General features: G+C 42.7%; 1 protein-coding gene across 5 annotated transcripts in view; it reads right to left on the bottom strand.

Annotated features, from left to right (window-relative positions):
- The window catches only part of axin2 (axin 2 (conductin, axil)), a 69,106-nt gene that overhangs the window by 36,545 nt on the left and 5,464 nt on the right, over nucleotides 1–27,097 (bottom strand). Inside the window, exons 2-3 of one of the 5 annotated variants that reach the window (XM_043715078.2) lie at nucleotides 24,586–24,652; nucleotides 9,742–10,671 (exon numbers count right to left, since the gene is read on the bottom strand). In XM_043715078.2, coding sequence (XP_043571013.2) covers nucleotides 9,742–10,547 — 806 coding nt within the window. In that variant the 5' untranslated portion in view covers nucleotides 10,548–10,671; nucleotides 24,586–24,652. The other 4 variants (XM_043715082.2, XM_043715083.2, XM_043715077.2 and 1 more) reach the window with 4 other exon arrangements.

Here is a 27,097-nt window from a genome sequence, read left to right as displayed (position 1 = left end):
GCATCCACAGTTGGCTATTGTCAGCGGTGACTGGAAGGGTGAAGGAAGTTTAAAACCAGCATGGACTCTTCCAGGAGAGGCACCGCCAGTGGTGAATCTGCCAGTGGGAGGCAGCCCAAGACATCCACATTTGCCACTTGGCCTCCCAGACAGTGTACTGACTTGCAATTGTAAGCATTGAGAATATGGGCCCACTGCTGAATCCAATCAGAGGCGGTGGGCAACACAGCCTTGTCTTCTTTAAGTAGCCTGAGCAGAGGTTTGTGGTCTATCACTATTACAAACTAATGTCCGTAAAGGTATTCGTGGCACTTTCTCACACCAAAGATGACCATCAAACCTTCCTTCTCTAGCTGGGTGTATTTGCACTCTGCATCAAAGTCCATGAAGCATATGTTATCATCATTCCTCTCCTTTGGGCCATCGGTGAGGCAACACTAACCCAACATTGTACGGGAAGGCACCAGACCTCACTTTGGATCATATTGTGCCAACACCTCAGACAATGATAGCTGTTTCTTCACTTCCCTAAAGGCTATGCCTTGGCTACAAGAGCATTTCCAAGGCTGACCCTTTTTTAATAGCAGTTCTAAGGTTGCCAGGATGAAGGCCAGGTTATATATGAATGGATTTTCTGTAATAATTCACCTACCCAAGGAAAGACCTAAGCTCCAGTACAGATGTGGGAGGTCGGGCACCTTTGATCAACCTCATTTTATCTTCAAACCGGTGTAACCCAGTCTAGCTGGCTCTGCAGGCCACGTAGGTCACTTGGAACAGAGTTTTCCCTTCAGGCGTATACCCAAATTGGAGAAATATCTAAGGACTATGTCCAAATTCTAAGTGCTCTTCATTGGTCCCTGTTATTAGTACATCATCCAGATAAATGGCGACCTGGGGTAGACCTTGTAAAATGTTCTCTATTGTGCTTTAGAAAATGGCACAGGCTGACAACATCCCAAATGACAGTCTTGTGTTTTGGTATAAACCCTTATGGGTATTAATATTTGTGGGAATCCTCATCTTACTGCAAATACAAATATAAATGGCTCAAGTCATGTGAAGGACAGTCCCTCTGCCATCTCTGAGTACAAGTCTTCCATGCAAGGGATTGGGTATTTATCCAGCTGCAAGAAGCTGTTTACTAGTTTGTTTAAGATCCCCACAAAGGCAAACCGACCTATTGAGCTTCACAATCAGTATGACTGGTGCTGCCCATTCTGCAAACTGGACTGGTTTGATGATTCCTTTGCTTTCCAGCCTCTTGATTTCTGCCTCTATATTGCACACAAGGCAAATGGCACTGACTGGGCCATGCAGAACCATGGAATTGCTTCCTGGTCACCATGCAAGATGGCCTTGGCTCCTTTTAGAGTCCATTAGACCTTCCTGAAAAACCTTCAGGACTTCACTCAGGCAACCATATTTTAATTGAAAAATGTTGAGCCAATCAAGGTAAATCTTTCTCAACCAATTTCACCCATTCAAACCTTTTACTCCAATCAGTGGGAACTGACCCAGCTGCTTTTCCTAAGTTGTACCCTTAAAAGGTTCCTCAGTATAGGTTCTCAGTCTGGCCAAGGTCTTGCACAAACATAAGGATTGGAGTCCAGGACAAATTTTGCTAAAGACTAGTTCTGCAATCACTTATACAGCCACAACCTCCTTTTAACCGGATGTTTATTTCAATTGGTTCTGAATAAGATGTTGTGAAGCAATTTAACTGTTCCAAACCAGGTGTAGATGGACTTTCCAAGGTGTGCAGTCTCCTGGATACCAGTTTTGAGCTCCCTTACTCCATTTCGGTCTAGTGGGACTCCTTTGCTATCTCAAGTCCGCATACCGGCAGCAATGGCTTGCCAGCCCAGATCGTCAAGAAAATGTTAACAATTTGGACAAACATTAACCATTTGGCTTTGTTTTGGGTTTTGCTGTGGGGGCTGACCTGGATTCCCTCTGTTCAGGATATGACCTGCAGGAGGCTGCGTGTTTGCCTTCACTCCAGTAATGTTCCCCAAGCTCAGTTGGCCTGGTAAGAATGTCCACTTCCACTGGAATATCCTGTAACTCACATGCTCCACTTGCTCCATTTTCTAATAATAAAGTCAGTTGTAGTGCCTATTTGAAGTCCAGTTGGGCTTCAGCTAATAGGCGCTTTTGCATGATTACATCATTAATCCCACATACCAAATGGTCTCAGCATCTCATTTAGGGTTAAACCAAAGTCACACGCCTCTTCCAGTTGTTTTAATCTCGCCAAAAATCCCAATATGGCTTCCCCTGGTTCTCAACTGCTGAGTAAAACCAATACTGTCTCCGAATTAGAGAAGACTTGGGATCATAATATTAGTCAACCAAATCCAACAACTCTTGAAAGGATTTAGTATCTGATGCCTTAGAGAAAGTTAGGCTCCTAGTAACAGAAAAAGCTGTGGGTCCATAATAAGAGACTGACTTGTTGCTTTTCATCCGCCCAGGAAAAAAAAACTTTCCACATACTGGGCCCAGTCTTCAATGGCAAGACTGAATGAGTCAAGCTTCCAAATAACAGCATGGTGCCAGAAATGCGCACCCCAATTCAAAGACTACTGATGTGAACAAATTTCTTCATTTGCATATTTTTCTCTCTTGGAGCCACTGAAATAATTCAAGAGGGGCCGGTATCCCATCACCAAGTCTGCCTTTATCTACGTGTGCATAGTACTTGATACTGATCTGGCTTCCTCAAGAATGAACAGAACCTGTTCTTATCTGTCAGCTAAGGCTCCCTGATAGGGGCTGTTAATCTGGTCCAATCCGGGAACTCATTCTATGACATCTACCTGGCTGACCTTGTTACAATCACTATAGCCGTACACAGCTCATGAGCAGCTTACATTGAAGGCACTGCAGAACTGTGCAAGGGCACAGATGACCTTGTGGCATTGTCACTAGACTAATAATCCAGAGACACAGGTAATGTTCTGGGATTGTGGTAGAAATCCGACTGAATTTGAATTCAATAAAAATCTAAAATTAAGAATCTCATGATGGCCATAAAAACATGTTGACTATCAGAGGAAAAACCCATGTGGTTCACTAATGCCCTCTAAGGATATAAATCTGCCACCTTACCTGGTCTGGCCTACATGTGACTCCAGACCCACAGCAATGTGGTTGATTCTTAACTGCCCTCTGGACAATAAGTGCTGGCTGAGCCAGTGGTGCCCACATCCCCTTAATGAGTAACAAAAACTTTTGCATTAGTGAACATGTGGGTTTAATGATAAATTATAGGTCAATGCACACCATTGCCGAGACTATCTTTCAACACTGATTTAGTTATTTGTGTAATTCGCCACAATGGGATTCAAACCCACATCCCTGTAGCATTAACCAAGCACCTAGTTTATAAACAGGTTAGGAGGAGAACGAGACATGGATCATTTGGCTTCGAGCCTGCTCCAGCATTGAATATTTTGAGGGCTGATCTGATTGGAATCTCAACTCCACATTCTCACCTACCCTTGGCAGCCTTCCACCCACCTGCCTTCCACTGCTGCCTTAAATATACTCAAGAGCTCTGCTCCACCACCTTGTGGCAAAGAGAATTCCCAAGGCTCGTGACTCTCCTCTTGTTTTAAATTGGCAACTCCTCATTTTTCAAATGGTTCACTCCTAGTTTTAGGTTCTCCTAAACGTAGAAACATCCTGCACCCTGTGAAGACCCCTTGGGAACTTTTGTTTCAACCAAGTCACATCCTACTCTTTTAACTCGAATAGATTCATAATTACTGGCCCAGTGATGCATCCACTAACTTGAAACAGTAAAACGACAACACCTTGTTGATTAAGGTATTGCAACAATAAACTCCAAGGATACTTATTTAAAGAAGAGGAATAATTACTTAGTCACGCTGATGTTTGGTTATTCTACGAGCAAGCCTCCAGTGACATTGCTCACTGAAGGGTAATCTACATTATTGATATGTTTTCTGTAATTGTATGATTGTGCTGAAGTCTTTTAAAAAATCCCACTTCTTGCCAATGAACATGTCCTGAGGCCAAAGATTTACGAACTGGCAACAGATAATTGTAAACATCCAACTCTAAGTTAATGAGTACCCAATTTTTCTATCACGTTTTATAGACATTATGCTATGAATTAAAATTTAATTGAACAACAATATCTGAAACAATCAAATATGAATATGATGAATCAGTGAGAGTTTCCTCCCCTTGGTAATTAGTTGCAATCTGGAGTGCATTGCTTCAAAGGCAGTGTGGAAGCAGATTCAGTAGTAACTTTCAAAAGGGAACTGGATAAATACTTGTAAGAGAAAAATGTGAAGGGCTATGGGGAAAAACAGGGGCAGTGAGATTGTTTGGATAGCATTTTCAGAGAGTCAGCACAGGCATGATGGGGATGAATAGTCTCTTCATGCTGTGTATAACTGTATGGTCAATGAAAAGGTGATAAAACCTGATAAACTGTTGAAGAATACATATCCATAAGATTGTTTTGATCTCCAATGTTATTCCTCACAGTTTGCATTCTGAAGAACAGCCTTAGCATTCAGCTACTTTTCTAGCACCTCATTTCATGAGGGGAAGAAGTTGGTGAAGGATGGCCAAAAGTAAAGTCTCTGGTCAATCTGGTTGTTGCTGATCACAATCCAGAGAAGCTAGCTGTTCATGTCCTCCCCTTACTATCATCATAACTCTGCTGGTGAACCAAATGTCAGATAAATGGCACCCATGCACCCCCTCGACTACAAGCTAACCCCCCCACCCCTCCAAACAATCTGCATAGTTTGTTTAAAGATTGTGAAATCAGGATTCTTGACTGACAGATATCTATAATGTGACCATTTCCCTCAACATTCTCCAGCTATTCTGCCCAAGCCCAGTTCCTAAAGACATGATTACCTCTTAGGGGCATACTTAATGAAGTGGCCATTATTCATGTGTGACCTCAACAATGAATGGCAACGTGTCAATTTTGAAAACATCACCCCATTCAGATAGATATTGTGATGCACGCCTTGGGCAAGTGGGACTTGAACATATTGTCGCTCATTACCATTTTGTCACAAGAAATTCCAGTATGTGTATTTCACCAGGAAGTGTGCCCTACCCAAAGATAAGGTAAGGTTGTGGGATAGTGATTAGGAAAGAACATAAATTGATGTGTCTCAATCTAACCAAGATATGCTGAAGCTAACTGTAATATCTCTAGAGAGATTTGGACGTTTAACCTAATTTATATCCAAGACACTTACTGGATAAATCTGTTATCCAGCAGGAAAAGCCAAATTAAGTCATTGTGTTATATCATAAGCACTGACCTATTGTATAATGTACGCTAACTGCAACTGTACAATACTCATTTAAGTTGTAAGAATATGCAACTATGTAATTTATACTTATTACAATAATGTCTATCGCTAAAAGAAAGATGATCCTATCTCTCCTTACTTTAGGATTCTCCAAAATGAAGTGCATTTGAAGGGCATTCATTGAGACCTTATAGAGGTTTATAAAATCATGGGGAGCATGGAAAGGGTAAATAGACAAGGTATTTTTCCTGGGGCAAGGGAGTCCAAAACTAGAGGACATAGATTTAAGGTGCGAGGGGAAAGATTTAAAAGGGATGTAAGGGGCAACTTTTTCATATAGAGGATGGTGTGTGTATGGAATGACCTGCCAGAAGAAGTGGTGGAGGCTGGTACAATTACAGCATTTAAAAGGCACCTGGATGGGTATATGAATAGGAAGGGTTTAGAGGGATATGGGCCAAGTGTTGGCAAATGGGATTAGATTAATTTAGGATTTTGTCAGCATGGACGAGTTAGACCAAAGGGTCTATTTCCATGCTGTACAGCGCTATGACTCTATATAATGAAATACAAACTTGCACAGCAGGCTGTCACAAACAATTATCCCCGACAGTATGGTTATGAGAAAATAACCTATTTTTGTGATAATAACTATGTTGATAGGGGGAGGCAATGGTCTAGTGGTATTATCACTAATCCAGAGACCCAGGTAAGGTTCCAGAAACCCAGGTTCAAATCCTGCCAGGGCAGAATTGGGAGTTTGAATTCAATTCCAAATTTTTTATTAGGAGTCTAATGATGACCATGAATCCATTGCTCATTGCCAGGGAAAAAAACCCATCTGGTTCACTTAAGCAGGCATCCTTATCTGGTCTGGCCTACAGGTGACTCCACACCCACAGAATTGGGGTTGATTCTTAACTGCCCCCTGGGCAATTAGAGATGGGAAATAAATCCTGCCCTAGCCAGTATTTGGTAAATGGATAATTTTCAAAAAACTATGTAAATATCAAACAAGGTATTGGGTTTATGTCCCCTATTCATCTTCAAAACCATGTCTAGGATACTTTATATTCATGTGAGGGAGAGGACAGGGTTTTGGTTTAGAGTCTCATCTAGAAGATATCACTTCAGGTCGTGCAGCATTCCCTCAGTTCTGCATTAGAGGGTCAGCCCAGATTTTTTTATGCTCATGTCTCTAGAGCAGAACGTGAACCCATGACCCCTGCCTTACAGACTTCTTCTGGTCCACTAATGGTAAACCAAAGGACATGCTACTCTATAGCAGCAGTGGTATCAAAGTGTGGCATGAATATTGTTTGCCACTTGTCAGCCAAATTCTGGATATTGTCTGGGGCTTGCTGTTTTTGGACATGGACTGCTTCAATACCTGAGGAATTGTGAATGATGCTGAATATTATGCAGTCGGTGAATATCCTACTTCTGACCTGATGCTGGAGGGAATATCATTGATGAAACAGCTGAACATGTTGGGCATGACACTATACTGCAGGACTCTTGCACAGGTATCTTGCAGCTGAGATGAATGACCCACTACAAACAACCATCTTCCTTGCTTGCTGGGTATGACCTCAACTAGTAGAGAGTTTTCTGATTCCCATTGATTTCAGTTTTGCTAGGGCTCCTTGATGCCATATTCAGTCAAATGCAGCCTTGATCTTAAAGGCAGTAACTCAACTCAATTCAGCTCTTTTGTCCATGTTTGAACTAAGGCTGTAATGAGGTCAAGAGCTGAATGGCCCTGGGAGAATCTAAACTGGGTATCAGAGAGCAGCTTTACCACAAAAGGTGCTGTACAAGTCCAGGCTGTATTGTTGCTCAATGTCATTATCTTGCTGAAGGTTAATATTTAACAGGCCCCTCCCAGTTTCCCCCTCTGTGCTATGGAGGGTACCGGTGCAGTGAGACCCTCACTCCAAGACAAAAACTCTTCCTATGATAAAATATATTCCCACAGGTTGTTTGATGTCCACAGGCAGGTTGCAATACTCTACATAAAAGCAAAACATCAACATCAGCAGAAAGCAGTCTGACCCAAGCAGAGACAGACAATCTTCTCGTTCCCCTCTCTCACCTGTGAACTCTGAATATGATATGGTTGACATTCTGCAGTTTCAAAGGATCACCCATCATTTTTTTTTCTGGGGTCTGCTGATTTTAATAATTGGAATCACTTACACAGGACTTGGAGCTTAGGAATGTGACAGCATGTTCTAACTTTTTTTCTCTTCTTAAAAAAAAGCCTTTCATCTACCCATCCCCCATAGTGCTCATGATTAAATCGTGCAGGCTTGATTTAAGTGAGTAACACAGCTGCCCTAATAGTTAGCAGCACATCCACTCATTTCAGTGGTTCTGAACCCTTTGTTACACTTGGACTGACTTACTCACTTTCAACCTCTGAAATAGCTTGACTCAATTCTCTCTCAAACAACAGGCTTCTCTCTCCTACTGTGATGTATTGCACTATTTTACCAGTGATGGGGAGTGGGGGCTGTTGGGAGGTGAGAGAAGAGAACATGAATACTGTTTAGATATGAGCAAAGAGAGAGGGATAAGAAGGGCCCCTTCTCTCTGAGAGGCCCTACTGCAGTGTACTGTTGGGAGTTAACATCATGACTAAAGTCTTAGGCCCCAGTATAGAGTGACCTTTGCTTCAGGCCTTCTTTCAAAGAGCAGGTATTTAGCACAGCTGGGACTGCATTCTTTAAAAGCAGTGATTTCAATTAGAAGATAAAGAAAAAAGAAGAGAAAAAGATGGGAGTGGGGAAGAAAGTACAAGAGGCACAAGAAAGAATTCAAATCTCAGGGCTAAATTAGTTCCACATGTTTCTGATGGGCACTAAATTACAACATAAAAGAGGAAGACTTTTATGAAAGATTTTACTGTCTTAGATCAATCACTTCAAGTCAAGGAGTGTCGGTGACATTCTTTTGTCCTTCCCTGTAGTCTTCTGAATGAAGAAGGCCATAGTCTTTTGGTCTTTATCACTTTGTAATGAGTAATAGCCACATGTTTTGTAGTTAAAATAGAATAGCCAAGACTGATTAGGCAAAGGACCACCCCCCTTTGGAGAGGAAAAACATCCTATTCCAGGAGTCAGACACATCTGGAAATGGAAGCTGCAGTGAGCAGTCCTTTGAAACTTGTATTTTCCTCTTTCATATTTGCATTGCAGTAAAACCCTTCACACTCCCCACTGCCATTCCAGTTCTACCCAGAATGCTAACCAGCTGGTTGCAACCCCAAAGATGAACTTACTTGAATATGCACTCAATTTCTAAAAAAAGATTTTTTTTCACATTTTAGCATAAAATCAGTAGGTTCTCTTATATACAGTCCATCTTAAGAAAACTGATTAAAATTGTTTTCCTGCGATTAAGCTTTTTTTATAACATTGTGGTAATTGTACCCAGATGGATTGACTGTTTCCCTGTTTTGCATCAGCTTGTCTATGAACAGGGTTTAAATGGTGGTGGCCTCCACTCTATGTTCCGCAAAGACATTCCACAAGATGGCCAACATTCAAAGTGTTTTCAGCTGTCAGACACCACTTGCTGCACGACTTCAAGGGACCAGCTTGATGCTTCCCAGTCCATCTTATCTCATATCTCAATGTAATACCACAGAAGCTAGCTTTCTTGGATCTCAATCTTTCTCTCTGCATTGTGTGTGGTATCAGTGCACCTCAGCAAAAAGTATCTAACCTGTGATCAGTTACACCCAGTCACAAAGCATTGCTTCCTCCCTCCCTGTTTTCTATTATTACACATGTTCACATTCACAAAGGCAAAATTGGAATCGGAACATGAGTAAGTAGGTCTATACAGTGAGCCCAGGGCATCATTAAAATAAGACATAAAGCATTGCTAGCTGTTGTTAAACCTGCTCCAAGGAAACACAGGAGCTTCTGATCTACATTTTCACCGAGAAGATCCTTCCTATAATTTAGGAACATTGCAACAAGCTGCAAGTTTACAATGTGACCATTCAACATCAGTAATTTAAAACAAACTTTAGTTCTAACAACTTTTTTTTGGGAAAGTTCAACCTCAGAAGTAAATTCTTTGAGGACAGGAAACATGCAACCTGTCATCTGTTATTCACCACAGCTTTAAAGCAGGGGAAATATCCTTGATGTCTGCAGAGGAGACTTAATGGGAGGCAGATGAATCCTTTGCAAAGAAAATTAAAAATGTTAACTGCCCTCACAATGCTGGCTGGTTGGTGTTAACCCTCTCTCCCAGAACAGGTCTGCAGATCCATTGGGAATGTGAGCATTCATTCCTGTAAACATCACAACCTCAGAAAGGGACCAAGTGAGGCAGCAGCAGAGAGCAAGACATTGCAGGGCAACTGGGAAATATTAAACAAAATAAGAAAATGTAGCTGGGTGCTTACCCGTAATACTTGCCAGTGTTGCTATCGGTGCACCGGACTGAAGAGCTGGCCCGGAAAGTTTTACCGCTCAGTCCCACGCCAGAGGGCAAGGTGTTGTTTCGGAGGTCCGGGCAGATCCACTCCTCCTCTTCATTCAGGGTTGGCAAGTAAGCACAAACCACTTGTATACTCCCCAGTTCGGTGTTAGAGGCAAACAAAGCATTCTCTCCTCCGGTCCTGATATACTGAAGGTAGATATCTGATGTCAGAAACATCTGGTAGGAATTTTCTTCCATCAAGGTCTGGATCTCAGTCTGGGCCTGGTCGAACATTGCTGAATCAATCTGCTGCTTCTTGATGGTGTCTTTGATGTAGGACCTAGTGGCTGGTTTCAGGTGCCTGGAAACCGCACTGTGCTCCACGTACCGCTTGTGGATCGCCTTCGCCACCCTCAGAGTTTTGGGCTCTCGGAGATCCATCTGCCTGAAGCCATTGCAGGCGAACCAGAAATCCAAGGTGTCCACCGCCGCCTCCCTCTCCAGGAAGCTGCGGAAGAGCTGCGCCCCATCCTGGTCTGCCAACAGCGACAGCAAGGAGCGGGTCCACCTGCTGACCGGGGACTCCAGGCAGGCGCTGCCCTCTGCCTCTGCCTCCTCCCTCCTCGGGGCTGCGCTCACCGCTTTGGGCTTCAGGCTGGCTTTCCTGCTGCTCTGGGAACGGGGCGGTTGGCAGCTCACCCCTTCCTCTCCTGGCACCGGCGGCCGAGGAGCATCTGCTCGGAAGCTGCCGGCGTATGGAAGGCAGGGGACCATGACAGCGGTACTCATGCCGGAGGGACTCGGGCCCCGGGCTCTCTCCTCCCTCTGTGTGTGTGTGTCTGTCTCTCTCTCTCTGTCTTGTTCAATCGGCTTTTGCAAATCTCCTCTTCAGTCAGCAAGGGCCGCCTTCTGTCTGTAACAGAAAGTATCGATCTAATGAAACCCAGAGCCGCCCAACTTCAAACAGGATGAGAAGCAAAAAGAAACCCACACACACAGCAAGGCAGACTTTTCAATCGAATCTTTTGTGCATTTCTTGCCGAGATAACTCAAAGACGAAACAAAAGCATCAAAAAAGTATTCTGAAGGTTATTGAAATGCTGAGGGGAAATGGAAAACACAAAAGCAAAGTTCTGGCGTACAGTAAACTTGCTCAAACTTTGGGCTGGGAGAGAGATAGAAATCTGACCAGAGAGAAAAAACCCCTCAAGGAGCTGGAGGGAGGGTGGCTTCTACAGGTGAGGGCCCATTGCTCACTCTCAGCCCCCTTAATGAAGCTGAACGGGACCCTCGCATACCCCCTTTCCCCTTAACCCAAATTAAAACCACCTTCCACATTTGACCAAACAAAAAGTTGTTCAAAAATTATCGCACGTTACAGCAGTTTTCAAAAAAAGGGGCACTGAAGGGTTAACACTAAACTTTAATTCGCTCTGACAGTCAAATAAGTTTATAAAATCCGTCCCCCCCCCCCCCTCCAACTTGGATCAAACAGCGATGTCCCCATTCAGGGTCCGATCCACTTGATTCCTCATAAGTAGTCGATCATTCATGGGGATCGAGGGAGAGTGACCGGGGCGAACTTCACAGTTCAGTCCAGCTCTCCTCCCGGGTTACTATCAGATCACATACTTCAAAAACGGAGATAAACATCTCAGCCCTCACTTACACCAGCCGGGATTTCACATCCTTCCCATGTTGCCCGCACCGATCCCCAGCCCCGGGGGGGGAGGCTGTCCCTCTGGGGGTGGGGGGAACCTTGTGACCCCCCCCCCCCGGCGGACACACACCTGAGCAAACCCCACTCCCCCGATCATCCACCCATCCTCCAGCACCAACCAACCTCAGGAGTCTCACTCCGAGCCAAGGGCAGGGGAAGGGTTAAAGGCGGACCCGGTCTCTCGATTCTCTCCCAACAAGGCCGCTCAGTTCAAAGGAATGTCAGAGAACATCAAAGGAACGGGAGAAGGGCCATCAGCAGCAAGCCAGGCTCAGAACTTACCATTCAAACATCTTCCGGCCAGTGGGCAGCCTCAGAGAGCTCGCACTGGGCACTGACACTGTCTGCAATCAATCCCCGTCCCGTATCTGGGTTCCCAATGTTCATCTGGGTCTCCCGTAGACACAAGCTATCCTCTCCGCTTCCCTCGACAGATTGTTCTGCCTCTTTCCCCTGTTCTTGTTCCTCGTTTCACTCAGTCATTCCACGCAGCAAACGTCCTTCCAGCTATTGCAACACACACACACACACACAAACTGAAGCCGCGGTTTAAGTGTGGACATCAAAGAGCTCAGCCGAGCGAGCAAGTCCAGCAAGAGAGATAGCAACACAATCTCCGGGCAAACACAGCCACGGGGACAGGCACGTCCACCAACGGCACAGCCCAGCGGCCCCTGGCTCCTCACTTCAACAGGCCTAGTCACCTCCTCGGGAATTGCCAGCCCCAAACCCCCGATCATTTGTGTCACGGATTTATAAACTTTCCAGGACCTTATCAAAGGGAATCCGTCTTCAGCCAACTCCCTGGGGGTGGAGACGTCAACAGTGACTGATGTGCCGCCCCAATCGCATTATGCCTTCGCTTCACAATTGCTACATAAAGTTACATTACTCGCTAAAAGATATAATGTGAATGTGCCAAGGCAGGGGCATATCCATTTGTTGTTCTTTACTTAACCTCTTGGATGGGATTCCTTCAAACTTTTACTTTTTGTTTAAAAAAAAATTTTTTTGCACGCAATATCCTCATGTACTTTTGTGTTGCACTTTCAAACTCGGCCACAGTGACAGACACAGAGACTCCAGGCTCTAATATGTAAAGGGGCCTGTTGCAGGGAACGGGCTCTGCATACACTTAAAGCGTGCAGGGCAATTGAAAACTTATGCAATGCTGCTCCGGGTTACTTTATGGCATTAATAATCCCACCCCGTATTCACAGAGACGGAAAAGTAAATTAATCCTCAAGCCTTTCTATTGGACCAAGTCTAACATCCAAAAAAAATAATAATTGCACAATTTAAAATAGTAAAACTATTTCGGCGTTTTCAGAGTAAACATTAATTAACTTGCCTGGGAAACTTTGATTCAAATTGCACTTAAGTTAGTTCTCATTGTTTTAATATTGTCAAAACATGTATTTGCATATCAAAGTTTGTAGAATGAGCTGATCATTCCATTTCCTTTTTGTTTTCGAGAAACTGTCAGTGATCCGCACATGAAAACCATCTGGACAAATGGTATTACAAAGGCAGTTTAAGAACTATTTTTCAAAAAATATATTTTCTTTGATCCTTTAAATGAAGCGGGGCTATTGGCAAACACATTATGAGTTTGTAAGGCCGCTACCAACACTTTCAAGCTTCTCAAATGTCTGATATTTATCTAACAGCAATTTTAACAGATATGTATCTATAAGCAGGAATCAGGAAGTTAAGGAAGATCGTGATTTGGAGATGCCGGTGTTGGACTGGGGTGGACAAAGTTAAAAATCACACAACACCAGGTTATAGTCCAACAGGATTATTTGGAAGCACTAGCGTTTGGAGTGCCGCCTGAAGCAGAGCGCTCCGAAAGCTAGTGCTTCCAATTAAATCTGTTGAACTATAACCTGGTGTTGTGTGATGTTTAAAGAAGATCGTATTAGTCTTACCTTCACTGTAAACTAGTTAGTACCTTCATTTAAAATAACGTTAAACTAGGCTGTAAGACTGGAGAGAGTTGGCGTTTTTCACAGATTCTGGAAATATTTCGGGATCCATTGGCGGGGTAATTCTAGAATCAGTGAATATTGTGTGTTGATTAGAATGGTGCTGGAAAAGCATCCGAGGAGCAGGAAAATCGACGTTTCGGTCAAAAGTCCTACATCAGGAATCTTGATGAAGGGCTTTTGCCCGAAACGTCGATTTTCCTGCCCCTCGGTTGCTGCCTGACCTGCTGTGCTTTTCCAGCACTGCTCTAATCTAGACACTGATTTCCAGCATCTGCAGTCCTCACTTTTGCCTAGAATATTGTGTGTTGTCTGTCCCATGCATACTTTATGTTAATATTTTTCTATCGCCTCCATCAATGTTAATTTGTAGAATTTATAAATACTGGCCCAGATTAAAAGTATGCAAATGCTAATTATAAATTGGAATTTTAAATGGATGCGGGGGGGGGGGGGTGGTACAGAAAGAGACATTAGTTGGGCAACTTTTTCACGAGCTCATATATGTTCTCATGAATTCGGAATTTTAATTTTTTTAGCTTGTTTCTTGTTCTGGAAAACAGAATATCTAACCATTTTACAGTTTAAAGCGACATCCCGGTTTCTCAAGGTACAAACTGTTTAATAAAGCGAGGCGCTGTTCCTTTAAATTGATTATCTATGTTCAATCGGAAGTGAGGGCTTCTTTTGATAAACAGCAGCGCTGCTCGGTATCGGTAAAGGGAGCCAAACAAACATGAATTGGCCAGCACGGATTTATAGGAATACCGTCAGGAAAGGCCCTGTAATCACAATGCAAATACCTCCTGTTCATTCACAGCCTTTCATTCTGCCGACTTTCCCCAGATTAAAAGAGAACTCATTCTTTGGTCCGGGGGGAGCAGAAAGAGTCTGGCTCCGACCGCTGAGACAACCACCATGTGCGGTACAAGCACGTAATCGAGGTCCCTGCCTTCTCCTGTTCAGGCCAGAGTGGATTTACCTTTCTGCCGCTTCCATGTAGAAGTGCACTTTCATTACCACAATTTATTAAAGCATATTCCTGTTAACTTAAGGATGTTCCTGCTTATAGTTTAACATTCAACTATTACTTTGAACATATTAACATTCACGAGATAATTATTTGTATTGTTCTAGTAAAGTTTTTGAAAACGATTCAAATTTTGAAAAATTAATTTCAGACAGATTATTGATAATCAGACTCTAACACTAATCCATCCCTTAAACAAATCTCAAATGAGCGTATAAAATGCACACAATAATTAGCACGTCTACAAAATCATTATTTGAGTGTTTCACTGATTATTTTTGCAGTTAAATCTCCAATTTTAAATATATATCTGATGTGTTTTTAAAATATTGAGAGGAAAAGTACAATGCTGTTATACAAGACCATTTTCAAGCATGTCAAATAGCATGGCCATTTTCGTGCTGTTCATAAAAGAAAAAAACAGTGGGATATTTTCAGAGTCTGTGAGGAGAGCTTAGTCAGTGGATTTAGTATGCCTGTTAGAACAAGTTTCCAAAGCTCCCTTCACTCAACAATTGTTTCACTGACATCCTTGGGGGTAAAACAGTTTTATGCCAGGGTGTGGGTGTGATATGTTATCTGCCTTAATACAAGTTTTACAGAGGAAGTTGGTACATTTACTGCAGTGAGGTACTCACTTGATGAGCTCTGTAAAATAACTGGTTATTGAATGCTCTGATGTCAGGAAGTAAGCACTGATCTTTCACTCTTCCTTTGTAGTATTTAAGGTCCTAATTGAAGAGTTTCTTTCTTTGTCCAATTTTTCGCTCTCCTCTTAAAGGTGCTAACTTATCCCTTCTTCATCCATGGCTCTGAACAATGAGTGTTGGATGTGGCATTGGAACATGGGGCCATCAGAGCCAGGCGAATCCTACATCCATTTAGGTTGCTTTATGTATGAGAATTTACTGGACAATAATAAGAGGAACTTTTGGCATTCCAAACCCCAGCACTAGTGCAGCCTCTCAGTTACTCCCTGGTTAGGCATGATTTGGAGATGCCGGTGTTGGACTGGGGTGTACAAAGTTAAAAATCACCACCTGATGAAGGAGCAGCGCTCCAAAAGCTAGTGTGCTTCCAATTAAACCTGTTGGACTTTAACCTGGTGTTGTGTGATTTTTATCCCTGGTTAGGATTAGTTAATCCAACCCAAACTCTTCTTATCTGTGTGGTTTACTGCTAAACTAACTAAGGAGGCAGCTCAATGGTACAATGAGTCAGTCATCAATTCTACTTATGTTACTCAACAATAACTTTGGAATAGAAAAGATCAGTGGTGAAGCACTAGACAATAGGCAGAATCTTGTTGTGACGGGAGTGGAGTGTCTCAGCCACTGGCTGGAGAGCTGCTGAGAGACCCACACTTTTTTTTCAGGAAGGTCCACCAAACCACATCAGTCGGGCAGTGATGAGGACCCTGGAAGCCTTCATCTGGAAGCAGGAATTGAGGGGTGGAAGTCTCATCTGTTGAGAACTGTCATCCATTCAGAGGCTGGCAGTTCATGCCCACAAGCGTCAATAGTGATCCTGTAGCTGCTGCAAGCAAGACAGGCTCTTGAGTCCCAGAGTATGGAATGATTCAGGCTACAAGTCAATCATGGGGTGTGGTCTTGAGGCTGGGGTGGCTGTGGGTTTAGCAGAAAGTGCCATTGAGTGACTCTCAATGGGGAAACTTTATTGCTGGAACAGCACAGCAGGTCAGGCAGCATCCAGGGAACAGGAGATTCGACGTTTCGGGCACAGGCCCTTCTTCAGGAATCTGCATTCCTGAAGAAGGGCCTGTGCCCGAAACGTCGAATCTCCTGTTCCCTGGATGCTGCCTGACCTGCTGTGCTGTTCCAGCAATAAAGTTTCAACTTTGATCTCCAGCATCTGCAGACCTCACTTTCTCCTCTGACTCTCAATGGGATTGCCTTTCTGATGTCTAATTCTTTGTTCAGACATTGAGTGGGAAGTAAGAAACTGGTCACATGGCTGATCTCCACAGGTGATTTGAGGTCCTGAAGGGTCATTAGTTGGTCACTAAGGGGCATCAAGTGACATTGGGATAGGAAGGTTGACCCTGAGCCTTTCCCCTCATAACTCAATTCTGGTATAGGCAGGGAAGCACTGAAGGTCAGGCACATCTCCATCCTATCTGATTACATGCCCTACCCCTCCAGGTTTGCCAGCAGTTCTGAGCAGGACACTGCATCCAACCTTATTTGTCTGAACATCTTCTACCTCATGGTCCCAACTTCAAATCCAGTTCAAACCGACCAAGGTGAAACTCTTCTTATACTGCTATTTTCAAGCCAGTTCATGGTTGGGGCAGAATAACAATTCAAAACTGCTTTTCAACTTGGCATTTTTCTAATGTACAAGGATGCTCATCATAGAAAATGTTGGTTCTTGTACAATTGTAAGTGTTCTTAGGAAGGTTTAGGTTAAATGAGTATTTCGGGCTACAGTCCTGTATGCCCTTATTTGAGTATTTGCCTCCAAATACTCTGGGGTTGTATTTAACTGAATAATATCAATACTAATATAGCTAATTAAAATGAATAAAATACGTTAAAACAAAAATAACATATCCAGAGGTGAACTAACTGGGACATTTCCAAGGTCTGGATCTTTACCATCATTTTATAATTTATTTCAGATTAGATTCCCTACAGTGTGGAAACAGGCCCTTTGGCCCAACCAGTCCACACTGACCCTCCAAAAAGTAACCCACTGAATACCATGGACAGTTTAGCATGGCCAATTCACCTGACATGCACATCTTTGGACTGTGGGAGGAAAGCAGAGCACCCAGAGGAAGCCCACACAGACACGGGGAGAATGTGCAAACTCCACACAGTCACCCAAGGCTGGGATTGAACCTGGGACCCTGGTGCTGTGAGGCTGCAGTGCTAACCACTAAGCTACCGTGCACCCCTAACTTCAACATCTCCAATATTTTCCTTTGCTGTTACCATTTTATGTTGGTTTAGATAAATGCCAGGTGCTGCATTTTGGGAAAGCGAATCTTAGCAGGATGTAAACACTTAATGGTAAGGTCCTAGGGAGTGTTGCTGAACAAAGAGACCTTGGAGTGCAGGTTCATAGCTCCTTGAAAGTGGAGTAGCTGGGATGTATAAGTTTAAAATTGATTTTGTATATAATTGCAGAACCTTTAGGAGTTGATAGGATAATGAAGGCAACGTTTGGTATGCTTTCCTTTATTGGTCAGAGTATTGAGTACTGGAGTTGGGAGGTCATATTGCGACTGTACAGGTGAGGCCACTGTTGCAATATTGCGTGCAATTCTGTTCTCCTTCCTAACGGAAAGATGTTGTGAAACTTGAAAGGGTTCAGAAAAGATTTACAAAGAAGTTTCCAGGGTTGGAGGATTTGAGCTATAGGGAAAGGTTGAATAGGCTAGGGCTGTTTTCACTGGAGCTTCGGAGGCTGAGGGGGGACCTTATAGAGGTTTATAAAATCATGAGGGGCATGGATAGGATAAATAGACAAAGTCTTTTCCCTGGGGTGGAGGAGTCCAGAATTAGAGGGCATAGGTTTAGGGTGAGAGGAGAAAGATATAAAAGAGACCTAAGAGGCAACTTTTTCACTTAGAGGGTGGTATGTGTATGGAATGAGCTGCCAAAGGAAGTGATGGAGGCTGGTACAATTGCAACATTTAAAAGGCATTTGGATAGGTATATGAAAGGAAGGGTTTGGAGGGATATGGGCCAGGTGCTGGTTGGGATATCTGGTTGGCATGGATGAGTTGGACTGAAGGGTCTGTTTCCCTGCTGTACATCTCTATGACTCTATGACAAGAAGCAGCACCAGGCTTTGGTTAGTCTGGAGTAGCTGGGATGTATAAGTTTAAAATTGATTTTGTATATAATTGCAGAACCTTTAGGAGTATTGATATGCAAAGGTATCTGGGAGTGCAAGTCCACAGATCACTGAGGGTGGCAGTCTAAGTAAATAAGTTAGTTAAAAAAAAGGCCTATGTTTGCCTTCATTGGGAAGGGGCACTGAGTATAAGGATAGACGAGTAATGCTGCAGTTTTATAGAACTTTAGTTGGATCACACTTGGAATAATGCATTCACTTCTGGTCACTACACTATCAGGAGGATGTAGATGCTTTGGAGAGGCTACAGAAAAGGTTTTCCTGGATGTTGCCTGGTATGAGGGATTTTAGCTATGAAGAAAGGTTGGATAGATTTAGTTTGTTTTCACTGGAACTCAGGAGGTTGAGGGGCGACATGATAGAAGTTTATAAGATTGTGATTGACATGCAGAGTGGAAAGTCTGAGGCTTTTTCCCAGGGTGGAGGGTTCAATTTCTAGGGGACACAGCTTCAAGGTCCGAGGGGGAAAGTTTAAAAGAGATGTGCGAGGCAATTTTTCACACAAAGGGTGGTGAGAGCTTGGAATGAGCCAGAAGTAGTGGTGGAAGCAGTCATATTAGTAGCATTCAAGAAGCACCTGGACGAATGCATGAATAGGAAATGTATAGAGGGATACGGATTCTGTAAGTGAAGACAGTTTTAGTATGGAAGAGCAGAATGTATTGGCGCAAGCTTGGAGGGCCGATGGGCCTGTTCCTATGCTGAACTGTTCTTTGTTTTAATCAATCTTTATTTTTATTCTCAAAAGAATGAAAGAAAAACATTCATCTACATAAAATTTATTGCAATCTCAGAATTTTCCAAAGCTATTGTGGTAACTTTGAGGTGTGGTCACTGTTAGAACCTCACCATCCCCTTTATCTGCAACACCCCCTGCACCCACCCCAAGTCCTGAAGAAGGGTTAACACCTGAAACATTGACTTCTCTACCTTCTGATGCTGCCTGGCTTGCTGTGTTATTCCAGTCTCCTGTCTGTTTACACTGTTTTGTACACAGCAAGTTTCCACTATTATCAATGAGATAATGGCCAAGATACTAGGCAAAATTCCTTGCTCTTCTTGGATCTTTTATATCCACTTGAAGGACCAGATAGGGTTTTGATTTTACGTCAAATTCAAAGGATCCTTTCATACTGCAAAGGAGTGCCAGCCTAAATTATTGTCTGAAGTCCCTTTACAGTTCAATGAACGGGGAGAAGAACGGCTGCAGGACATTCTGAAGGGGGAGGGCGAACAGCCAGTGGTCATGGCACATGTTGGTACTAACAACATAGATTAAAAAAAGGGATGAGGTCCTAAAAGCAGAATATAAAGAACTCGGAAGAAAGTGAAAACGTAGAACCTCAAAGGTGGTTATCTCATGATTACTTTCAATTCCACAAGCTAGAATTGTTAGAGTTGAAACAGCAGGATATATAGGATGAACACATGGCTGAAAAGATGGTGTGAGACACAGAGTTTCAGATTCAAGGGGCATTGAGACCGGCTCTGCAGGAGGTGGGACCTGTACAAACTGGACAGGTTACACCTGGGCAGGACTGGGATTGATGTCCTTGGGGGATACTCGGTAGCGTGGTTGGGGAGAGTTTAAACTAGTATGGCAGGGGGATGGGAACTAGAGGAGTAGGTAGTAGGTGCAGAAATTGAGGGAGAGTTTAAATTGGGCAAACATGATTAAGAGCGAGAACAGCAGGGAAACACTGCTGAAAAGAGCGGGGAGGTGGTCTTAAATGCACGTGTTTCAATGCAAGAAGTATAATAGGGAAAGAGATGAACTTACAGCTTTGGTTAGTACTTGGAACCGTGACATTACTGTGATTACAGAGACTTGGCTGAAAGGAGGATAGGATTGGCAGCTGAAAGTCCAGGATTCAGAGGTTTCAGGTGTGATGGAAGGGGAGGTGAAAGGGGTGGGGGAGTTGCATTACTGGTAAAGAAGTATCTCACAGCTGTACTGAGAGAGGATACATCAGAGGACTTGTGCAGTGAGGCAATCTAGGTGGAACTCAGGATTAGGAAAGGTGAAATCACAATGCTGGGGGTATACTACAGGCCTCCCAATAGCCAGCTGGAGATAGAGGAGAGAATACATAGACAGATTTTGGAAAGATGTAAAAACAGCAGGGTTGTAGTCAGTGATTTTAACCTTAAAAATGTGTTGCTGGAAAAGCGCAGCAGGTCAGGCAGCATCAAAGGAACAGGAGAATTGACGTTTCGGGCTTATGCCCGAAACGTCGATTCTCCTGTTCCTTTGATGCTGCGCTTTTCCAGCAACACATTTTTAAGCTCTGATCTCCAGCATCTGCAGTCCTCACTTTCTCCTAGTGATTTTAACCTCCCATACATTGACTCACTATGTGCTAGGGGCTTGGATGGGACAGAATTTGTAAGGCAAAAGTGAGGACTGCAGATGCTGGAAACCAGAGTTTAGATCAGAGTGGTGCTGGAAAACCACAGCAGGTCAGGCAGCCTGCTCCTCGGATGCTGCCTGACCTGCTGTGCTTTTCCAGCACCACTCTGATCTAAACCCCAGAATTTGTAAGGACCATTCAGGAAGGTTTCTTGACGCAATATATGAACAATCCAATCAGGGAAGGGGTTATGCTGGACCTGGTTTTGGGAAATGAGCCCGGCCAGGTGAGTGCAGTTTCAGTGGGGGAGCATTTTGGGAATAGTGATCATAATACCATGAGTTTTAAGATACTCATGGATAGGGATAACAGCCAGCCTCGGGCGAAGGTGTTAAATTGGGGGAAAGTGAGCTACAAAAGTATTAGGAAGGAACTGGAAAATGTTGATTGGAGGCAGCTGTTTGAGGGTAAATCTACATCGGACGTGTGGGAATATCTCAAATGGTAGCTGATAAGAGTTCAGGAGCGGCATGTTCCTGCGAGAATGAAGGACAGTTATGGCAGCTTATGTGAACCTTGGATGACCAGGGATGTTATGACTTTGGTCAAAAAGAAAAAGGAAGCATATGTAAGGTCTAGAAGGATGGGAACTGATGAAGCCCTTGAAGTATGTTAGGGAAGTAGGAAAGAACTTAAGCAAGGAATTAGAAGAGCTAATAGGGGTAATGAAAAGTTGTTAGCAAACAGGATTAAAGAGAATCCAAAGGCTTTTTATACATATATAAAAAGCAAGAGAGTAGCCAGGGAAAGGGTTGGCCCACTCAAGGACAAAAAAGGGAATTTGTGTGTGAAGCCAGAAGAAGTAGGTGAGGCCCTTAACAAATATTTTGTTTGGTATTCACCAAAGGAATTGGTGGAGGATGATCTCAGGGAAGGGAATAGGCAGAAGTGGGTACTGCAGATGCTGGAGATTAGAGTCAAGATTAGAGTGGGGCTGGAAAAGCACAGCAGATCAGGCAGCATCCGATGAGCAGGAAAGCCGGATATAGGTCCTGTAAGTGAAGCCAATTTTAGAATGGAAGGGCAAAACATTGGTGCAGGCTTGGAGGGCCGAAGGGCCTTTCCTGTGCTGTATTGTTCCTAGTTCTCAGAGGTTTAAATAAATATTTAATAAATACTTAAATAGTATGCAAGATAAGTCTTTAAAAAGGCTTCACTATGACAAAGTAATAGAAGTTTCATACCAAATCTAAACTGCCCTGTGGATGACCTGGGAATGATCAAAATGATTCTGCATGTACCTGTATGAAAATATTTTATTTGCCACTGTTGATGTTACTTATCTTGAAAAGGATAAACCTCAGGAGTGCTGCTTGTTCTCTCAACATCTATTAGAATAAATTCTATGACCACAAACGCCCATTACCTTGCTGTGTTCCTAGGTATATGATAGGCTTCTGGCCAAGTCTGTATCTGAATTTTGAATATGCACAGAGATTGCCCATTTGACAATATACTTCCTCGTAATCCTGCTAAATTCTAGATATATCATATCAAGCAGAGATAACAGCATTGGAGTCATTTAAAATAAGGGAAATTAAAATCGGAAACTTGATGTGGGATATGTTTTGATAAACTATGCTGACCTGTCTCAGACCAGCCTTCTCGCTTATGCATAGGATTACTTCATATTTAAATTAGTTTGCTTAATGCTTTGTGAGCTTGCTGATGTATGTAAGTCAGATTTTGGTATACATCAATGGGTTTAGTGATAGGTCTAGTGTAAGGTCTCTTGTCACAGAAATGTTTTACAAGAATGATTCTGGGGATGTGGACCTTACAGTAATGTGGAGAAATTGACAAAGCCTGGGCTTGTCTCTGTAGTGGGGAGAAATTGGGGGAAGTGTGATAATGGTGAAGAGGTAATAAGGTTTTTCATTGAAGGGAGGGTCATATGTCTGCTATCTGGAGAGACTGAGATGCTATTGCAAATTGGGAGTGTACCCATTGAATCTCAGGTAACCTTGAGATAACCCAATGAGAAAATTATCCAGTTGAAAGAGCAGGGAAAAGTTCATCGGTGTTCCACTTACACTGTTTAAATCTCAGGAGGAAACTGTGTACATATCTTCTAAAAATACCAAAACCAGTATCTATTGCTCATGCCCAGCTCTTTTGAGAAGATGGTGGTGAGCCTTCTTTGAGAAATTCTGCAATCCATTTGATGTTGGTATACCCACAGTGTTGTTAGCTGTGGGATTCCAGGTTTTCGACTGAGTGATGATTAAGCAATAATTGATGGAGATATGGGCAAGCCACACTTATTTGTGTTTCTCTTCTCCTTTAAGCTAGTTTGTTAGAAAGGCTTTGTTGAAGAAACCTAGGGATGTTGCTATAGCACATCTTGCAGATGCAAATGATGGTGAAGAAAGTACATTTTCAGGTCATTGGATAGTTGCTGATTAAGCAGATGATGGTGTGCAGGATGGGATCAAACTTCTTCCATGGTGTTAAAGTGTAACCTGTCTAGGCAAGTACGGAAAATTTCTGCAACTCTTGAATTGCAGGTTGTGTGTGCTGGAGAGACTTTGAAGAATTGGGAGGTGAGAAACTCATTGCAGAAAGTTTTTTGTGAGCATCCCTGGCTGGGCCCGCATTTATTGCTTTGCCGACTTGCCCTGGAAAAGGTGATGGTGAGCTGTCTTCTTGAACTGCTGTAGTCTATTTGGTGTAGGTAGATCCACAATGTTGATAGGAAGGGAATTCCAGGAAGGAATGGTGATATATTTCCAAATCAGGATCATGAGTAGTTTGCCAATGGTGGTGTTCCAATGTCTCCTCTGCCTTTTCCTTTTAGATGGTAATGACCATGGGTTTGGAAGAGCCTTGGTGAATTTCTACAGTGCAGCTTGTAGATGACACACATTGCTGCTACTAAGTGTCAGTGTTAGAGGGAGTAGATGTTGTGGATATGCTGCCAATCTAGCTGGCTGTTTTATTCTGGATGTTGCCAAGCTTCTTGAGTGTTGTTGGAGATGCACCCATCCAGGCAAATAGGGAGTATGCCTTCGCACTCCTGATTTATAGACAGTGGACAAACTTAAGGGAGTCTGGAGGCGAATTGCTTGCTGCAGGATTCCTAGTCTCTGACCAACTCTTGTGGCCACTGTATTTTTGTGACTGGACCCATTCAATACTGTTTAATGGTAACTTCTAGCGAGGATTCAGTAATGGCAATGAGGTCCCATTGAATCTCAAAGGGAAGTGGCTAGTTTCTCTCTTGTTGTAGATAGTCATTGTCTGGTACGTGTGGTCAGAAAATTATTTGCCACTTTTCAGCCCAGACTGTGACATTGTGCAGGTCTTGCTGCATTTTGGACATGCTTCAATATGAGGAGGTATAACCTATTCTTGAGGCTGGAACAGCTCCAGTTAAATTTCTCATAAGTAGTGACTCAAAATATATTGATGGACGGAATTCAGTTCAGAGCTATTCAGACTCTGACCTGTTGAAGATGTCTGGTGTTTTATAGTATGAATATGATTTTGCTGTTTTTCAGTCCAAACTTGCATATTATTCTGCTGTTGGTGCAAGTAGACATGGATTGATTCATTATCTGAGGAATTGAGAATGGAACCAAACACTGTGCAATAAATAGCAAACATCCATTTTTCTGGCATGTTAGAGGGGAGCTTAATGATGAAGCAGCTCACTATAATTAGGCCCAGGATTCAAAAATCCCTATACCATAGGTCTTGTCAGATTTAGTCCCTAAACTTGCTGGATTTATGTGAATAAGGTATTTGCTAAAGGAAAAACACGCACTTCACTGTGGACAATCACATACTGTACCTGCAGACTCCTCAGTACCTTGAGTAGGAGGTTTTTCAGCATAATGATTGCTTTCTGAGACACCTGACTGAACAAAAAATATACATATTAGAATCCACGCTCAATCACCAAAATCTCATCATCAATGACGACTCCTCCTGCAGGATACCCTAAATGACCTCCGCAACTTTTTGAAGTACTCATCATCCTACTCTATCCATTTGTCACCCTATCCATATGCACAAGTTTCTGCCCAGTCTCTGAATCAAATGGTTGTGAGTTCAAGTCCAAACCTAGAATCTTGAGCATATAATCCATGCGAATATCTCAGCGCAGTAGTGAAGGAATGTTGGGCTATCAAATCCGCAGCTTTTCATGAGATCTTAAAGTGTGTATATTTGTTGAGTTTGTTGGTTTGTATGGTAAAGTTGGAGAGATGGGAGTACGGGGAGTCTAGTCACGATGTGCTATCTATCATAATGTGTGGGGCAGATTTGATGCAGCAACTAGTCTTTTCCTGCATGTTGTATTTAATATTTATACAAACATAGTCAAACAATCCTAAGTATCATGAAATGTTTATATTATGCAAATTAAAGAAATGGTTTAAAATGGAAGTTAATAATGTTTGAAATCTAATCTACCTTGGAGCAACATTTTCTAAGGTAGAGTTGGAACTGGTGGCAATAGTGAGGGAGGGTGTATTGGTTTGGTGGTCGGTGGGGGTGTAGTTGGGAAGGTGTATTTGACATGCCTGGCAATTAAATGAAGACACTTTGGTTTGAGTTGTGTCCGGACTCTTGTTTGAAAGCCATTGATCAGTTTCTCTGTCAATTACTTTCCTGGTCATTCTTTCACCTTGAAGGTTAAACTGCTTTGCTCATTGCCTCTGACCGTAAATGACCTCTCTTTTTGAAGTGATTATCCCTTTATCTATGGTGTTGATGGGGATACTGTGGCATTTTATGCCATCATACTGGATATTGAACTATAGGTGTGAATAGTTCTGCTGACTGCTGTATTTTTATATATAAAAGCAGTGTTCCTTGTGGTTACACTTTTATAACCACTAAGAGAAAAAGGATAATTTTCTGATAATTACTAAAAAAAAGACAATAATTTAGTGGTAATGAAAGAACACATAAATACAGTTGTCAGACTCTCACCCGAGGCCCAATGGAAAGTAGCCTTTTAAGCCAAAATAGATACAATTAAAGTGTAAAGAATAGGCCTTTGATGTTGGCCTGGAAGTAGGAGAAACACTCTTAATCAAAAAAAAAGGCTTTCTGTCCAGTCACTTTGGTTACAGACCGTTAATAAGATCACTTTGAAGGGTTGAGGGTGTCTTGCTAATCTGCCAATGTAAAATGTTAATGTTACTGCACTGTGAAGAGCTCAAACGTTAAAGGTCATAGTGTTGCAGCTGTTCCACTGCAATTCCTTAGGGATAGAATCCTTTATATTTGCGTTGACTCAAGGCTAAAGGTTTTCTTTTAAGGCACAAGTAAAATTAATTGGTCCATCACTGAGCAGACTCAAATTCAAAACATATAAAAAAGATGAATCTGTTTTGCTTGTGGTAGATCACCCCCTCCCCCCATCCCTTCCACTTCTGACATTATTTTCTTCATCACAGTTATAAGGTTATACATTTTGGCAGGACTAACAAGGCAATGAATGTCACAAGGTCCCACCTGCCCCACACATGTATCATAACATGTTTAAACAGGGTGATTAAAATATCTACACAGTGAATGGTGGGCCCCCATGAAGTACAGAGGATTGGGGGGCCTTGGTGTGTACATCCAGAGATCCTTGATGGATGCAGGACAGGAAATCAGATGGTTAAGAACCTCAAAGGGGCAAATGGAACACTCTTATAGGTATGTTGGCAAATGGCGATATTTGTGCTTATTAATCAAGGCATTGAATACAAGAGCAGGGAGGTTTATAATGTAATATATAGAGCATTAATTAGACCACAGACGGAGTATGTGTGCAGTTCTACTCACTGCACTAGGATAACATTACAACGGAGCGGGTGCAGAGGAGATAGGCTAGGCTGATTTCCTTAGAGCATAGAAGTCTGAGAAGGGACTGATTGAAGTGGACCAAATTGTAAGAGGCATATTCAAGGTAGGTAGGAAGAAATTTTTCTATTTAGTAGAGAATCAGGCGGTAGCCAGTTTGCGGAACTCAATGATAAATCCAGATGAGGAAGCACTTTGGTTCACCTTCCATCGCAATCTACAATTTCCTCATTCCAGTAACTGATTCACAGTTAGGATCAATGGTTTATCTTGAATATATATTCAATCAGTTGTTACTTTGAATGAACAAATGGTGCAAGTACACTTGCAGTGATTTTTCCTTATGTTTCAAATAAATTATTTATTTCAGTCCAATTTTAAATAAAATATCCATGTCACACATCACAACACCCCTTCCAGCAGCAACTCATTGTTGCTGAGTATTGGAGTCAATATTTGTAAGAAACCAGACTATTTCACACAGTCCCACTGCTACCTGGACT

The sequence above is a fragment of the Chiloscyllium plagiosum genome, unplaced genomic scaffold, assembly GCF_037043375.1.
Source record: "Chiloscyllium plagiosum isolate Xiang-an unplaced genomic scaffold, Cpla_swu_hap1 HiC_scaffold_25, whole genome shotgun sequence".
In the NCBI taxonomy this organism is placed as follows: domain Eukaryota; kingdom Metazoa; phylum Chordata; class Chondrichthyes; order Orectolobiformes; family Hemiscylliidae; genus Chiloscyllium; species Chiloscyllium plagiosum.
This window is presented reverse-complemented; position numbering and strand designations above follow the sequence as displayed.